General features: G+C 32.6%; 1 protein-coding gene across 3 annotated transcripts in view; it reads left to right on the top strand.

Annotated features, from left to right (window-relative positions):
* Positions 1-14,702, top strand: part of LOC126918514 (putative transcription factor capicua) — a 44,457-nt gene extending 29,755 nt beyond the window's left edge. For 2 of the 3 annotated variants that reach the window (XM_050726489.1, XM_050726490.1), the window contains exons 10-22: positions 60-276; positions 610-690; positions 2,122-2,405; positions 2,552-2,962; positions 3,043-3,352; positions 3,440-3,753; positions 4,351-4,579; positions 4,791-4,994; positions 5,144-5,410; positions 5,559-5,757; positions 5,853-6,070; positions 6,173-6,652; positions 6,738-14,702. In XM_050726489.1, the coding sequence (XP_050582446.1) occupies positions 60-276; positions 610-690; positions 2,122-2,405; positions 2,552-2,962; positions 3,043-3,352; positions 3,440-3,753; positions 4,351-4,579; positions 4,791-4,994; positions 5,144-5,410; positions 5,559-5,757; positions 5,853-6,070; positions 6,173-6,652; positions 6,738-6,808 (3,285 nt within the window). In that variant the 3' untranslated portion in view covers positions 6,809-14,702. The remainder of the gene's footprint in view (positions 1-59; positions 277-609; positions 691-2,121; positions 2,406-2,551; positions 2,963-3,042; positions 3,353-3,439; positions 3,754-4,350; positions 4,580-4,790; positions 4,995-5,143; positions 5,411-5,558; positions 5,758-5,852; positions 6,071-6,172; positions 6,653-6,737) is intronic. The other variant, XM_050726491.1, reaches the window with a different exon arrangement.
* Positions 14,703-14,764: the final 62 nt, after the last annotated feature.

Here is a 14,764-nt window from a genome sequence, read left to right as displayed (position 1 = left end):
TTTAGTAATTTTACTAGTAATTCTTTTTTTTATCACGAATTCTAAATAACGATCATTAGGCGAGTAAAGTAGCTACACATGCATCCTCTCATATGGATATGCAGAGAGCGCAACCACCACCTACGAGCGTTGTGATGACAACCACTACTGAAGCTTCAAACCCGCCTACCCCAACAAGTGTCTTCCAGCATGTAATTGTACAACCCGCGCACTTGGTACAAATTTCTAAAACACAATCGTCTAGGGAAGAAAATTCTAAAAATAATGGAGTTCTGTGTAAGTATATCAACGTTAGAAAATCTATTATCATCTTATTAAATGTTTATGTTTAGCTTTCAATATGACTTATAGTTTGCGTGAAATCTTACCCAGTAACAACTGCGTTAAAAAATTATTTTTCGTTTGTATATTTTGGTCGAGCATAATTTTATTATGTAACTTGCTAAAAAAAGCCTGATATCAATTATCAATAGAAAAAATTGACACCTTATACATATGAATTAATCTTATGAGATGCTGAAACTCAAATTTACGTTCGCATTATTTTATTTTATCATTTTGCATCAATATCATAACAGTGAATTTGACTAAACGGTAAGACTTTCACAGATGGCAACCATGATGTACCTCCTGCATACCAGCCCCATCCGCCATCATTACTGAACAATGCAGTGCGCAACTGGAAAAAAGGTTTGAATTTTAACTGTCAAACAAAACGTGTGATTATCCTTACATTTGTTGTAAAGTACATATGTTATCAATGGTGCATAAGATTACGCGTGCCTTCTAACATTCATTAGATAGTAAAAAAATATAGATAATAAAATATATAAAATACTATATTTCTAGCATAAAAACGTATAGATATAATATGACTAATACAATTTAACTTTTAACTTTTTATATATATACTTATTTATGTTTAACGAAATATACTAGAATTTGATCATGATATTATAAAGAGAGTAACATATATTTGTTACTGTGTATAACATATATTTTGATAATTTTATAGTTTCTGCAAGTTATTTTAAAGGAATGCTTGTGAAACATACAAAATGTATTGTTGTATATTTTACAGCAAGTACTATCTAGTAATCTTTTGCTCATGTTTTAACTATTTATTTTGCCTCATTTTTTAAAATCAGAATACAAATCATTATCATATTTTATGTTCAATGTTATTTTAACACTGTCGAAGCGTGACTAGTAACGTTCGCTTATTGGATCTTTATTAATGCAAAAGAAAATTATGTTAAATCCTAAAATATCAAAAGGTTCAGAGTATAATCTTTTGCTATTTGATATCTTTTTGTTACATTTGAAATCTATATTATACTTAAGGATAATATTAACTACTTTGCTAATTTCATTAATACAGTTGTTTTCATGATACACCAACACATATTTTCATTGCTCTTTTCACATCATTATTAACTCTTTGCGGACGGGGCCGCTCGACGAGTGAGCGTCGCTGTGGACGAGAGATATTGGCGTGCGCAATTGAGAAAATATACACGTTGAACGTTTGCGTTATTCATTGTCGAGGCTTGTATTATTTTCATCAATATTTAGTTCATCATCATTGTCACTATTACTAGAAATATCCAAACGTCTGAGACGATTCCTTGTTGGACAGAGTTCGTTCTCACTGTCTGAAGCACTGTCGTCGTCTTCTATTTTGTCAGGTTCAAAATAATGTTCGTCATCACTACTATCATTATCGAATATGTTCTTTCTGGATCTTTTAGGCATCGTGTATAAGGTATTATAAAAAATATATAAAATATATAAAAAGCTTGCTGATTCGTCTGGTAATGTCATTGAAAGATTGAAATTCATTCTGACTCGACCATCATCCTGCATCGCGAGTTTACGTTAAACGGAAGATAAGATTTCTAAAGATCTATAATTTTCTTTCATCAAAAACATAATACTGTTTAGTTTACTATACCCATGCGTAAATACGCATAAAACTATCGCTCAGAAAAATAGACGTATGCCCAGCCACTTCAAAATAATTGTCCTGAACTGTGAACAGATTCGGGCGGTTATTTGCCGACTCTCGTCCGCAAGGGGTTAACCAAAGTGATCGTGACTAACACGAAAATATCATTGCAGCTTTCCCTTGGCAGACAACGGTACTGGATCAGTCAGAAGTAAGTCCTCCACCATCTGCATTAAGTCCACCTTTGAGCGCGCCTCCAATTCCAATTGGCATGAGTACGCCTGGTGAAGATGGATCTGGACCGGGTCCGGATCCTATAACTCCCGCTGAAGAAGAAGATGACGATGTTTTTGAAACAGAACCGACAACTCCCGTAGAAGTTGAGGCTAATGCTAATAAGAGACGCAGTCAGTCCCTTAGTGCATTGCATTCTAAAGAGCCTCAGAGTCCACTTAAAGTAAGTACTATACTTCAAATAAGTAGATAGTGAATATGTTATTATTTTTATCTCAAAGTAAGATCATGTCCTAAATTTATTCCAATATAATGTAATGATTAACGCCAAACACGTAAGCATATCTCATTCATAATATAATTTTACAGACTAAAGACAGAATACGCCGACCGATGAACGCATTTATGATTTTTTCTAAACGACATCGTGCAGTGGTGCATCAAAGACATCCGAACCAAGATAATCGTACTGTGTCCAAGATATTGGGAGAGTGGTGGTATGCCTTAGGTCCAGAAGAAAAACAAAAATATCATGATCTTGCATCGGAGGTGAAAGAAGCACATTTTAAAGCGCATCCAGATTGGAAATGGTGTAGCAAAGATAGACGGAAATCTTCAACGACAAGTTTCAAAGGTAGTGAATCCCGAGGGAAATTGAACAGTACTGGGGAAGAAACAGACACGGGACCACCGGCAGACGATGTACCATTAACGCCAAGAGCTACAGACGAAATTACTGTTCCCGTTACTACTGTATACAATGAAGCTCCCACGATCGATGTAAATTTTATTTAGATCATTTACAATTTTAACATTTTATTTTTCATTTTATAGAATTAAACAATTTCATTCATATTTAGGTTATCAATCAGTCGCATACTCATAGGATAATGGAAATGCCTCTGCCACTTGAAAATACAGAACCTGATTTAAAACAGGAGGAAGATGGTAATGCATCAGATGAAGATCAAATGGTAATCTGTGAAGATCCACAACCTGAAATAGATTTAAAGTGCAAAGATAAACTAACAGATAGCGATAATGACGTACAAGATGACGATGCTGAAAAAAAATGTTACACACAATCACGGTTTTCACCTGTAAGCGGTCAGAAGAGGGAAGCAATGAATGTTAAACAAGAAGTAACCTGTAGACCTAAACCGATAAAAGGTTCGCTTACACATCTAATGAAATAAAAACCATAATGCATTAGTTATGTAGTATAGTATGGTAAAACCAATTTTTCCGTTTGTCTAGCACGAATACCTTCAACAGGTATTGAGACAACAACAAAGTATCATCATACTTCTATGGATAAAGGAGGAAGCGTTTCGGTTCTATCCAGCACATATCCTTATCATAGCCCCGTCAATCCGACTGGAGTATCAGGTTTTCAACCTACTGGTGGTGCTTTTATTACCATGCCAATATCTCCAAAAGTTGTTAAACCAGAACCAGTGAAAAATGAACAACAGTATAGTACCCAATATAGTATGAGCAATTTGGTGGCGAGCATTCATGAGAATGGAAGAAATATGCCTAAATTTACGGCTGCTCCGGTATTACATTCCGTAAGTATTGCAGATAAATTATTGAAACCTTATGATAGTAACATACATACCTAAAATAGTCCAGACGAAGTGAACCTATATATGAACGTAATTGAATTTAAAGACATGTAAAATGTTTTGTTTCCTTGAAATCCTGTGTAAAATGCTCCTTTTTGTCCAGGCATGTGTGAATACTTAAAACATTTCATGCTCATCGTTTGAATGAAGGATGAGTGGTAACTGAAAAGCTTGTTTTAATGGTTAACACTAATAATTACAAATAATACTTTTAATACAAGCATAATTATGTTTTCTACATTCAAACGATTACTTATTCATTATCTTGAAAATGTTTACTTTATGAACTGTCTGAATACAAGGTATGAATAGTTACTATAATGTTTAAGTATAATTCGAGTGCTATTCGCACGTGCCTACTTACCTTGCTGCCTTATTGTTTTTCTTTTTCTTTCTTTCTATTTTCTATTTTTTTTTTCTCTCCAATATTATAACCTGAATTGAGGGAGCAGCGAACTCTTGGATTTCTCAAAGAGTTCTATGTAAACACATGCGAATAAACTCAAAGATTGAACTACAAAAGTTTAACAATACTGACAGATTGGATCGAAACCTATGATGGCTCTGTTTAAACAACAGCAGCCGTTGCAGTCTTTAGGCACTATTCTTCGCCCCCTTACTTCAGCTGTCCCTTATCAACCATCGTTCACTCTAACATTGCTCGATAACGATTTGGTGGCTGTTTCCAAACCGCAGCAGGGATCGCAGTATCTTGGTCCAACATCACCTCATCCCCGGATGTACTGTGGATTCAATATACCAATCTCTGGTAAGTTTCTATAGAATGTAATCACCTCAAAATTGATCTAATATTCGTATAGTCTATATATATATATAAAAAATCATACAGCAAAACTATGTTTACAACATTTGCATATCATCTTTTTACCAGTTTTTCTTGAAAATATTTTTAATTTGAAATCACACTGATTCTAAAATTACAAAAAGGATATAAAGTAAATGCATGTTGTTAATTATAGATGCTGGCAATCGCAACATATCCTCACAAGGTTTAGTTTCTGGTAATAAGATGGAAACCCAAAGTGTCATAGTGAGCAAACCATACTCGGTTTCAACAACTTCTACTACGTCGACTTATCGAGGAATTGGTCATTCAATAACACGTCTTGCAGAATCAGAAAAAGGTGAAAATCAAGTAGGGAATAATCATGCCCAGTTTTATGGTATGTTATCATTGATTTCTTTAATAATTTTCGAAAAACTTTTTTTAATATACATAGATTGTTTTCAATATGGGATTTATAATATATAACAATAACAATATGTATATTTCAAATGGGAACTATTAAAGGTTTCTTCTATCCCTTTTCAGTAACCAATGTAAAGTCTGATCAGGAAAGAAAAGATACCGTGAATATTCTTCTGCCTACTACGAATGATAAACATAAACAGCCATCTACTCCACATACTCCCCATACACCACTCAGTAACCATGGTAGTACTGAAATTTCCACAAATAAATCATATTCCATGGATGAAACACAGCTTAATGATATAGGCCCAAGTAAGGGTCCTTTTATGCTTGCTCCAACTCCAGCACAGCTTGGCCGAGCACCGTTACAAAGGAGACAATCAATGGGTACAATTTTATCGATCCCATAATATTTCTACCGTAACAATAATCTATTTAAATGATGGTATAAATATCAATTCTTTTTAATAATGAAATTGAATTTGCAAGTTTTAAAGAGAGAGTTTTTGTATATTTTTTTTCTGTTATGTCATAGCAATGCCTCCCACATCAACTGCAGGAGACCATGGGCCTCTGGTGTCTCAACATTGCGACAATCGTCCACAAACGAACACATCTCAAGCGACAGAGCAAATACAGCAACAACAAAATTTTTCAGAATCTCATGCTTCCCCGTCACCATCTACTAAAAAGGGTTCTTTCTTCAAGAAAAATGTCGAAGATGGAATGGACCGGTATGCCAAATTAATAGTTGCTTGAATTTTTTTATAACTATGTCACTTGTTTACATCTATGACAAGTAAATATGCGAAAATACAATTGATTACAGAGTTCTCGAGCAAGTGAATTTCCAAGAAAAATTTTCGTCCTTACCAGAATTTAAACCAGAAGATATACAAAGTCCAAGTGCAATCAGTATCAATACAGCTGGTTCCTGTGGTCATGGTTCAGTAGTAACATCTGGCTTACATGCTTCAAATTTACAGTCATCAATGCAAATACAAAGTTATCGAAAAAAATCTGCACAAGCACCTCATAGGCCCACAAGTAATTATTTTATTAATATGATACCATAATGTGATACCACAAAAAACATTTTTATCTTTCAAATTTTTATTGTTACTTTAATAAAAGTATCTTTTGAAATAGTGAATGAGGACGACATCGAATCTGATACGTCAATATCTGCTACTCCAAAATCAACTTCCAGTGTCAAATTGACAGGAAACACGTTCTTTGGTCCAGATTTCAATGTTGATGCATATAGAACTAACACCGATCTAGTGGGAGATGTTGATGCTAGCTCTCCTAGGACACCAAAAACGCCTGGAGGAGGTGCTGGAAACTCTGTAGGAATTGGCAGAAGCGAAAATGACCGGGGTCATAGGAAAGTACTAGAGCAACGTCGACACCTTGTAATGCAATTATTTCAAGAACACGGTTACTTTCCTTCAACGCAAGCTACTACAACTTTTCAAGCAAAACATTCAGATATATTTCCTAATAAGACAAGTTTGCAATTAAAGATTAGAGAGGTCAGGCAAAAATTAAAAGCTAACTCGACACCTATGAGTGCTAACAGTCTAGTGAGTCCACTACCTGTCTCTGAACCTTCACCTAACATAACTGGTAATTATTTTATATTTTTTTTATTCCTGAATATTATAATTGTAAGAGGTGATGTATGTTATAAAATTTACGATCATTTCCATAGGACCATTGACTGCTCCCCCTACGTCGATGGGAGCTCCACATATACTGCCTGTAAGCAGTAGTGGTAGCTAGCGCCCACGTGCCAACTGTGATACTATGCATCCACTTACTCCACAGCATGAGTACATCATTATTCATTGAAAGAAGGAAAGTTTTTATCGAAAAAATTGTTGATGTACAAGTTTTAGCGAGTTGTAAAGTGCTGCAAGGCTTTAGTGCAATTCGAACTTTGATGTAACCTGGTGCAGGTAACTTAGACAGGCATATCAAGGTGAGTTTGATGTACACATATCAGTAAAATCTTCTTATTGTATATAAAACTGAAGAAATATTGAGTCGAATGTTTCTCAAGATTACTAATGTTGACTTAAATGCGTGTTCGAGTATCTGTGTTCCATTGGAATAATAACATGTAAAATTGTAAAATGTTGGTGTGATAAAGAATCTACTGTATTTTAGCAACGATATAACGTTCACTAGAAAGTTAAAAGCTCAACTTACAGGCTTAATCATATTATCCTGTTTAATAATGAAACGAGGAAGGAATAATAGAATCACATAAAATAACTGTTTCGAAATATGTAATTCGAAAAAAAAAGAGCTTTCTTCTATCAGAAGAAAAGACAATACTCTTCTGTATTCTAAATCTAAAGATGATTTATGAAATGGTAATATAGAAGTGAAGAAATTATTTTACTACATTATAAAATCACAACTCATAGTTGTACAGTACCAAACGTACATGACCGATATTTGTACATCGAAACACCTTGCAAGGATTATGGAAGGCCTAAGCCATTGTTAAACATTGTTAAAAATACTATGAGATCCAAGTAGAAAGAAAGAAGGAGTATGCATGATATAGAAAATGAAGTTTCGCGTGAGTGTAGGATGTGTGTGGGTGTTTTTGTGAGAAAGAGGAAGAGAAAAACGTAATCAGAGAGTATTAGAATTAATGAAGCATTATAAGATGAAATCAGAGTTTATATACTTTAGTTATACTTTATATATGATATAGATGAAAAAGAAAACTATAGAAGAAAGAAAGAACTGCGATAAACATTGCACAAAATTTATGTAATGCAGTCTGCAGATATGTTTATTTTACTTGTAAATACTATGGCATGACTTGGAGTGGAAGATATCTGGAGAGTTTAAAGTATCTATGATGCTGTGTCTGACAATTTTAAGACGGAAGCATTCTTTTGGTGATTCATAGATTATTATAATGGAGATAAAAATCGTGCCATTGTGCGGCGACAAACAAGGGAATGCATGCGTAATAAAAAGTCCCTTAATAATAAAGAATTAATTGTTAGACCCCATTTGATAGGTAATATGTAATATGTTTACAATATTCTCGAAAGTACTTATCTACTGTTTTTAGAACTCTGTTTAAATTCAACGCGTTTGATTTATGTTTTATAAGCATTTTAAAGTCAATCTGCTTTTTTCTTTACTTCTTTTCTCTTTTTCCTTTTGGCCAATTTAGATGTAAGCGGTTTTATGAAGGCCGTATTTTTTTCTGTTTTTTTTTTCTTTTTTTTTTCTTTTTTTTTGGCCATGACAAGTTATTTGCTTTTATCTTTAGCATGCCCTAATTAAATGCGTATATGATCTAATGGAAAATATAATTGCAAATAGATAAAATTTAATGCTAATATCGAGCACCAAGCTAAGAAAAAAGGTGCCGAGGAGGTTTATTGAATATGTTGTTGCAATTCAAATTTTGTTATTACGCTTTTAACAGAAATCGTTGTTCATTATGAAAATTATATATATATACATATTTCGTTTATTTTAGCGCATTTTATCGGTCAAATGTATTTTTACGTTATAGAGAAATATTCATACCTTTAGAGGAAACGCGTTGAATTTCAACAGAAATTGTTGAATTTGGCTGTAAAATAGATTATGTAATTAGTGATATGTTTATAAAAAAAAAAGCGCACCTTGAAAGGTTTAAAAGTCTCGCGCCACGGCACGCATATTGTAGTTAGGATAGGAACAATGTCTATTCTACATATTTTGTAAATAGGAAAAATATACAATATACTGAATATATATATATTATATAAAAATTAGGATACATCCGAAACGGTAGAGTAGAGCATTGTAATTTGTAGAATAATAATTATAATGAAAACGCAGGCAGGATTAGGATAAAACAAAAAAAGAAAAGATTTATAGATTGTGGGCCTTCAGATATGAACTGTTGCGCACGGAATGGTCCCCCAACCCTCCTCCAAAGTTAACCCTTTCCTAAAGTGTTAGGATATTATTTGTGTACACACACGCGCCCGTGCGCGCGCACGAAATTACATTACTCTCTTACCATTTCTTGATTATTGTTTTTTTATAGAGTGTTAAACACACTGGTGGCAAGCGATTACCGAAGAGAAGAGACACTTGAAATCTGCATTGGTCACTCCTGTGAACAATACTTTGAAAAAGTTTTGATTTCTTTTTAATATGAAGTTTCTTCTCTCTGTCTGTCTGTCTCTGTCTGTCTGTCTTTCTCTCTCTCTCTCTCTCTCTCTCTCTCTCTCTCTATCTCTATCTCTATCTCTATCTCTCTATCTCTATCTCCTTAAAAGTATATTTATTGTGTAAAAAATGTAATTTAGCGATGATATTTACACATTTATTAGACGGCTTTATTAGAAATCATATATTCCGTGTTCATATCACATCTTTTAAACAATGTTACTCTTCTTATTTACCGCGTCACTTTTATCAGAATTAGTACTCAGAGAAAAATTTTAAAGTCGTTTATAATAGCACAAATTATCTCAAATTCAATATCTTTTAACGTTCGTTTTATAAATACTACATTATTTAATCAAAAGGAATATTTTAGGTATAATAGCTTTACCTTTTTTTTAAAATATCTTTGTTTTAAAAGTTGTGGTTTTCACGATATTTTATATGAATCATGTAATCTAATTTATAATTTACACAAATGAAAGTGATAAAATATTTCTCACGTTACGGATATTTAAAAAAAGAAGGAACATTTTAATATATCTGGCTTTTTCTGGAATGATCACATTGTTTTTTGAATAGCTTCTTCTTGTATACAGGAATGGACGTTAACAGAGATTGAGTGTCTCTAAGTACTTGCCCCTTTCAAAGAATTTAAATGAAATATTATATTTTGTACTTGTGTAAACTAGTGAACTATCTTTCCAGTATTGATAAGATTTTGAAGTTACTTTTCATATTTTCTTCCCCTTTCCTTCTTTTCTCTCTTTTTTTGTTAAAAAATATTGGTGATGAAATATGTTCCGTGATTTAGCAGCCATACATGTGACTGTGATTTAGGAAAACAGAAGTAAAGTAAAGTGGCGGCTACTCTACTGACATTTTCTTCACCACATTATATCTATCTTTCCAATTCCTCTCTCTAAATCCTTCCTCTAACATTGTGTAAAATGAACGCACTTGAACAAATCCTATGTACCTACTTCCTCATTTTGTTTTCCTCTCTTTTTTTATTACTCTCATTACTTGTAATAATGTATTTTTATTATGTTCTAAGTTGCTATTCATCTATTATAGTCATTCTATTATTCCTTGTTTAATTCTGAAATATTTTTAAATCTGTTATATGGTATATAATATCAGTCACGGAATAACGTTATGAAACATAACACCGAACATAGGAAAAATAATAAATGATACACATAGAAGCAATGAAAATGGCTCTGTGTAGAAAGCATACCATGAATCTTTGTTATGTACAGCATCGATGCACTGTACTGAGGAAAATACATACCATGTACGTGCGTAGGTAATAAAATGTAATCATATGAAAAAAAAAAGGAGAAAATATTAAAGACATAGTGAAATATTTGACAATTTGCAAGTGCAAACATATACACGATACATATGTGTGTGTGTGTATATATATATATATATATATATGCATATATACATATATATAAAACACATTATAGGAACAATTGGCTGAGGCATTAAAATCTGTCCAAATCTGCGTATTGCCGTTTGCAAATAGCAGACATTTAAAATTCTAAAAATATTTTTCTTAGTACTTTCGATACGGCCGTATGTTTAAAAATTAATTTTCAACTCTAATCGGCGAAATACAGGAACTAAGCTATCTTCTTAAAAATATCTTAACGAAAAAATAACATTATCAGCACCATATTATAAATTATACATTATGATAATCGAGATATAAATATTGCATTTTCAAAATCATAAAATCGCACGAATGAAATTCTGTAACATATTTAATACATGTATAATTATATGTGTAATTGATTTTCTCTCTGAATTGATCTCTCTCTCTCTCTCTCTCTCTCTCTCTCTCTCTTTTCGTTTCTTAGTTTTAAATTTAAAATATTCCCACATTTTTCGAATATGCAGAAAATATTGATAAATAGATATTTTTCTGCTACAATAGATCAAATTATATCTTTTATCAATTTTTAAGTAATTATCAATTTATATCTTTTATCGCCTAATTACTCTCGAAAATTGTATAAAAGTGGAAAATGAAAATACATAAATGATTGTTAAAAATGAAAATAGCAATTCTATAAGTTTCAAGAATGCATTCAAATTGATTTATGATTGAAATTATGAAAGAAATGTTAAATAATTCTAAGTAACAAACAAATAACAAATTTTAAATAACTTATATTACATCAACTACAGGGAACAGTTGCTTTATGCATATTTATGCATATTTATACATATGGTGTTTTAAATATTAATTATACTTAAAGTTGATCAATTCCTATATTTAACAATACTAAGTAGTATTTGAAAATTGCAAGAATCGACAACGAATACTATTATCAATTTACCGTTTGTATCTATTTCATTAATTTACAGAAGAATAAAGAAAGTAAAATGCGCTTGTTATGTAAAGAGTGTGTAAAAAACAAGTGTGAAAGCCATTATAGTGGGATTCCACGCGTTTGGATCGGCGGAGATTTCTAAAAAAAAGTTCGTGCAAGATTCACGTTGAGCTTGAAATTCAAAGTCAAATTTTGTTATTCCATCATATTCTACTCATCACGAGGATCAAACGTCTTAACAATCAACGAGCATCAATATGTATATATGTATATATATAAAACTGATTTTATTTATAATATATTTACGTTTCATAGTCAAATACATGATAAATGGCATCTGCCGTCGCACGCAGATATCTTTCTTTCTTTCTTCCTTTTCGAATCTGCATAATAACCGTGCTAACTTTCGTATGGCCATCACTTTAATACGTTGTTTAAACAGCCTCGGACTCGCATTTCTGCATTTCGGCCAAGTTTCTCCCTAAGATTGCGCGTTGATTCTAAACGATATTCAATTCGATAGTTTAATTCATTGTTCAATGGATATAATCCGTTCACCTGAACTGAAATGATCCACTGAATTGATCCAATCGTAAGAAATCACAAGGACCTGGAACTTCTGAACCGCACTGATCTTTCATTATCCTTAGCCGATTGTCGATCTGTTGTTTCACGTGCTAAAGAATGATTGACAGTGGCTTCGTCAATAGCGCGCTATGTAAATTCTGCCTGATCGCAAGATACAAATATATTATGAGTAATATCAGTTTTATATAAAATCTACCAAAGATCGTGGTACAGAGTATCGCGCGTAAAGTTACAATTTTTGATACAAGGCTTCGTTTTCGAGAAAATCAGCTATGAAGCTGCATATACTTCATTCTCGTTGCTTTTCAACTGCACACGATGAAATTTCATAGTTGGTTTTTCTCGAAAACGTAGCCTTGTATCAACAATCACCATTCTACATTTTCGACTTACCTTTGCACGGTGAATCTCCGCCTCTCTGTTTCTACCACGATTTTCGGTACACGATGTATATACATACACGCGCACATATATGGAATTAATAATAAAATTTTAATAATCTTCTCCAAGAGAACAACCGAGTACGACTCGTGGTTCCCTTGAGGGGTTTGATCCTCGTGACGAGTAGAATACGATGGAATAGAAAAATATTAATCCTGAACTTCAACGTTAAGTTCAATTTTGTAGGAATTTTTTTTTTCGAATCTCCACCGTTTCAAAAGTGTGGAATGCCTCTATGGTATTTTCCAAACTTACCTTTTGTACATCCTATACAAATTGTTTCAAAACGTAAATTTAAATCGAACAAAATTCCACAATATTTTATGTTTCATATTTCTAATTAATTTTTATACAAGAAATTTTTTCTTTCGATTCTCAATAGGATCGTGTATACTAAAAGATATACATAAAATTCGTGAATTGTAAATATATGAAGAAAGTGTATGCAAACGATCTGGACGCGATTGGCAGATTTTAACTCCGATGCCCTTATACGAGAACCACGTACGTGTTGGACCAAATTTGCCAGTATGGCCACATTTTGTGTTACAAATATGTTACATTTCTTGAAGAACGATATGGACGATATGAGACGTTAGTATAAGAAGAAAGTAAGACAGAATTCGCAGTGTAACATTTGCGACGGACATGTATTTACGTGGCGGCGAGCTTTTGAAAAGATATACACACGTCTTTGACGAGAATATCCTTTAAAAAGATACGTATGTATATTGTATATACGCGTATTTAACACTAAGGGAATAACGAATCAGCACGAACAACAGTTGGTTGCCATTCCTTTTTCTTCTTTTGATCATTTAACGAATTATGGTATCCATAATAGTTTCGAAAGAATTACGTGAATAAACGATATCATTTTTCTAGAAATATGAATAGCTCATTGACAACAGCGTTGAATATTTAACAAACGAAATTTCCTATTTTCACTTCACTAAAAAATTTTCCAACTTGTCTATAATCTGTATAATGTCCTATTTACAAGAATAAAGGAAATTGAAATCGGGTATAGTACGCAACAACTAATAGCTACCGTGAAACTTCAGAAAGCGCAGTCGGTTGTATCGTCTCGTTAACGAATCGGTTAATGTTATTAATTTCACAAACGAGTATAATTATTTGCAAATTCTTCACTTTTTAAAGAGGAACGCTTCCCCATGTTTCGTTTAAAATGATAGTTTGTTCTTAAGAAGAATAGTAAAACACGGACAAATTTTCTTTTTTTTTTCTTTTTTAACATGGTCGTTTCGTGGAAACTGTTTATTCATTTTTTTCCAAGATGATCTAACATGAATATCCTTTATGAAGAGGTAGTAAAGGGATCCATGACTTTCAACACGATTCATTTTCAGCGCAAGAGAAGATATAAAGATATTTTTAAATCTAGGAATATTTATTACTTATGCGTAACATATTGTGCAATGTTACATCGTTCTAAGGTGTACAAAAAATGTCATTTATATATTTATGGCATTCATGCTTCTTCGAAGAATTCGTAAGTTCACTTTGGCGATGATATTTCCAAGTATATATAGCTGTATTTAAAGCAACCGAGACTGAATCTCATTTTGTTCAGCGATACAAACCGAATTACGAATCGACGATAAAACGTTCACTGTCTGCGGTATCCTCTATTAACCGTACAAGAACAATACGAATAAACATAAACACTGGCTTTTTATACACGTAAAGTGTTTTGTATTGCTTTCCGTACGTACATCTCAGAAAACTTGAAAAAAAGTCGACTAGCATCGCAAACAATTATATTAACACACCCCGTAAATAATGTAATTTTCTGCCAATATATTTGGTCAATCAATAATATACTCTCCTTTATTTCTATTATATATTTGTTGGCGTAGTAGATATCTTTCTACTTGAACTTTTCTATCCTCTTTTCATAAAATTCTTAACCACGTAAAGACAACTTCCATCGCTTTATACTTAACTGTCAGAAAAATCGCATTATTTATGGGATGACCAACCTACAATGTCAAAGTGTAAAATATTTTTATCAGACATGAAAGTTTACTGTATTTGTTTTAAAAACGAAAAGTGAACGCAAATGGCAAAAAAAAAAAAAAGAAAAAGAGCAACGTCGATGTACAGTCTGACATTGTATTGCCGAAAAATTATATATCGTGCTTAAATG

The sequence above is a fragment of the Bombus affinis genome, chromosome 7 (genome assembly GCF_024516045.1).
Source record: "Bombus affinis isolate iyBomAffi1 chromosome 7, iyBomAffi1.2, whole genome shotgun sequence".
NCBI classification, from domain to species: domain Eukaryota; kingdom Metazoa; phylum Arthropoda; class Insecta; order Hymenoptera; family Apidae; genus Bombus; species Bombus affinis.
Note: the sequence above shows the minus strand (reverse complement) of the source record. Positions and strands in the feature narration are given on the sequence as shown.